The 2,851-nt window shown below is 36.5% G+C and overlaps 1 protein-coding gene across 1 annotated transcript in view; it reads right to left on the bottom strand.

Annotated features, from left to right (window-relative positions):
- Nucleotides 1-841: 841 nt before the first annotated feature.
- LOC146449143 (uncharacterized) overlaps nt 842-2,851 on the bottom strand; it is a 12,288-nt gene continuing 10,278 nt past the window's right edge. The window contains exons 3-4 of the mRNA XM_085101971.1: nt 2,368-2,687; nt 842-1,213 (exon numbers count right to left, since the gene is read on the bottom strand). Coding sequence (XP_084958097.1) covers nt 959-1,213; nt 2,368-2,687 — 575 coding nt within the window. The 3' untranslated portion in view covers nt 842-958. The remainder of the gene's footprint in view (nt 1,214-2,367; nt 2,688-2,851) is intronic.

The following is a 2,851-nucleotide window of genomic DNA, read 5'->3' as shown; positions in this document are numbered from 1 at the left end:
ATGGGTTTTTCGAAAGCATTTGATAATGCATTTGATTTCATGATTTCTAGCATGCCTAGTCACCCTTTGTAACCTTCCCTCCCCAAAATAAAAGAAAGATCATTGCGCCGCAGGGTTCCAAGCAGCCAACTTCCTAGGGTCAATACCCAGCGTTTTAAAAATAGTTTTATCAACAGACGTTTTTTTTTTTTAAATATGAAGTGGCGATTTGATGAACTTCTAGCTTTTGATTATTTTTACTGTAAGTGTTTCTCAGTTTTGGCATGTATTTTTGCTTGAAACATAATAAAGACCTTTGATTGATTGATTGATTGATTGGTATAAAGACCTTTGGTTGATTCCTTTATATACGGCTTACAAGGTGACCCCTTCCTATGCAGTAGCCATTAGGATACGTGAAGGGAGAAATTTTGACTGGAGAAACCCTAAACATGCCGGATCAAAGGGTGAATTTTCCTCCTTTCTTGAACTTTCAAAATGAATGATACATTTTTGCTTCGAAAAAGTCGAATTCTTCAAATGTTAAGTGTTTAAAAAGTAAATAGGTTAATGGGAGGGCTCTCAAAGAGCCCAGAGAAAGTGTCATTTGCTAAGGGAAATATTTATTGTCTCAAAACGGTTGTCAATCCCAAGCACAATCTCTTCTTAAGCACAAAAGCAAGTGAGACGTGAATAAGACCAAGCCAGTTGATTTATTAAAATATCACCATGTTAGAAGTAATTTTACATTATTGTCACTAATCAGTGATAAATTTAACATTTATAGGTTTCTTTCCAAAATGTCAAAAATTATCGTATGACTTCTAAGTTTTTTAAATTCAAAGAGAGGGAATAACCACCAACACACGACAGTTTTAGGAGTTAGGATATTGTAAATTTAAACTTGCTTGTTATTTAACTAATCTAGGATAAAGAAAAACCTTTTTTATCAAGCTTGGTACCGGCTTTAAGCATCTGCTTAAATCTGCTGACTGTTGGCTTTGCAGCCTCCGTTCGATCCCGGGAATAGATCAGCAGCTGGTTGCCCTGTAGCTACCAAGATATCTTCTAATTTTCCCAGTGTCATCGACACTGTTCCGGTGATAGCTTTTTTAGGGTGGTTGTTTCCCATGACTGCGATGGATTCGTAATTCTGGCCATTATTCCACACGCAGCAACCAGCTGTCCACATGGAATTTGGAAACTCGATGGCATTTCCAAAGAGTGGATTTGGCTGCAGGATAAAATAAAGGTAAATTTCTATCAACTTTCTTACTTTTTGTTTTTAGAAAATCAGTTTTAGTGTAAGTGCTAATTTTAGTTACTATCCCAATGTTGTCCTATCTGCATAAGGTTCTAATAGTTTTTTTTAATTTACAAGATACTGATCTCTTTGAATATCTTAACTTGTTAACTAAAATTTTTTGTACAAATAAAGAGTATAAAAACGGATATTTGTGAAAGCTAACTGTTTCCTACTTCCATATTCTTTGCACTTGTGTCGAACGTACAGCGTACTCCCAACTCTGAATTCCTGCTGGAGGTAGGGGGGATGCTCTCACATTTTGCAAAGCAGTCATAGAGCTTTTTGCTAGCGCTTTTTAATTTGTTGTGCGTGTGCAGTTGTTGTAGAATGCAACACAACGCTGGAGTCTCATGAAAAACAAAGGCGACCGAAAGGGAAATTTAGTCCTTTCTATTTTCGCTTGCCTATACTTCACGGATTTATTGACTTTTGCTCTTTATATAATTTTATAATAATTTTTTTATAATTTTCGTGTACCATTGCGTACTATTTCTTCTACTATTATTAATTCGTGAACTATTATGTAAAGAAATCTTAGCACGATTTCCGTACAGCCCCAGAATTAATTATCTATACGGTCTTTGTTTAAAAGAAACATTAGGGATACTTCAAAAGAGCCTTTCGGGGATTACTACCATCCATATGGACTTCAGAGCTACTGTGCAAATATCTTGTGAAGTCGGACAATAAATTGTTATCCCGGGGTTGTTATGCAGCTCGTAGCGCACTGACCCACGGAGCCCATAAGACGGTACAACGCGTATTACTAAGAGTTTAATTCTCTAATTTTTACTGAGAACGGATTCACATAACTTAAAACTATTATCTAAATTATTCCACAATGAAATTGTTCTATATAAAAAGGTCATTTGTCCTGTAGCGCTCTTAAGACACGATTTGTTTAGCAGGTGGGAAATTCGAGTCTCGCGACTAGTTGTCCTCTCTTTAAAAAAAGCAAGGAAAGATCAGGGGGCGTTTGACCAGTCACGCACACTATTTTTTAGTAATTTGTTCGTATTGTAGAGACGATTTACATGATTAAACTAACGTAAAACTTCAGTCTTTATCCATGGCTGACGTACCGTTGGATTCGGGTCTTGAGTCGGTGTATTGGCACCAATTTGAAGACGAAAGTTCGACGTTCCAGTCATCAGATACATTTTTCCACCTGTCGGCATTTTAGCTGCGCACTTGGTTCGGACGTAATTCACTATAAGACCTTCGAATTTCTTCCACTGACCACGATTGAATCCAAGGTACTGTGGCACCGCATTACTGTACGTAAATGTCGCCTTTACGTGGTTTATGTCAAAAGAGTTAATTTGGACAGGGTTCAGGTGGCCTTTGTCAGCTTTATCAACATTTTTGTAGTACAAGGCATCGTTACCCTGATTGGAAAGCCCTGCAATATATGTGAAAAAAAAATTATTACTAATAATAACAATAACTGCATTAAGTTTAAACACAATTGGTGACCCAGTAGATTACGTTGTGGCCCATAAAATTAGAAAACTAATTTGGAGAGGCAGGCTGAAAATAATTTAAAAAATAAGTTAAATTGAATAA

This window comes from Pavona decussata, unplaced genomic scaffold (assembly GCF_977016875.1).
Source record: "Pavona decussata unplaced genomic scaffold, jaPavDecu1.1 SCAFFOLD_629, whole genome shotgun sequence".
Taxonomy (NCBI): domain Eukaryota; kingdom Metazoa; phylum Cnidaria; class Anthozoa; order Scleractinia; family Agariciidae; genus Pavona; species Pavona decussata.
Note: the sequence above shows the minus strand (reverse complement) of the source record. Positions and strands in the feature narration are given on the sequence as shown.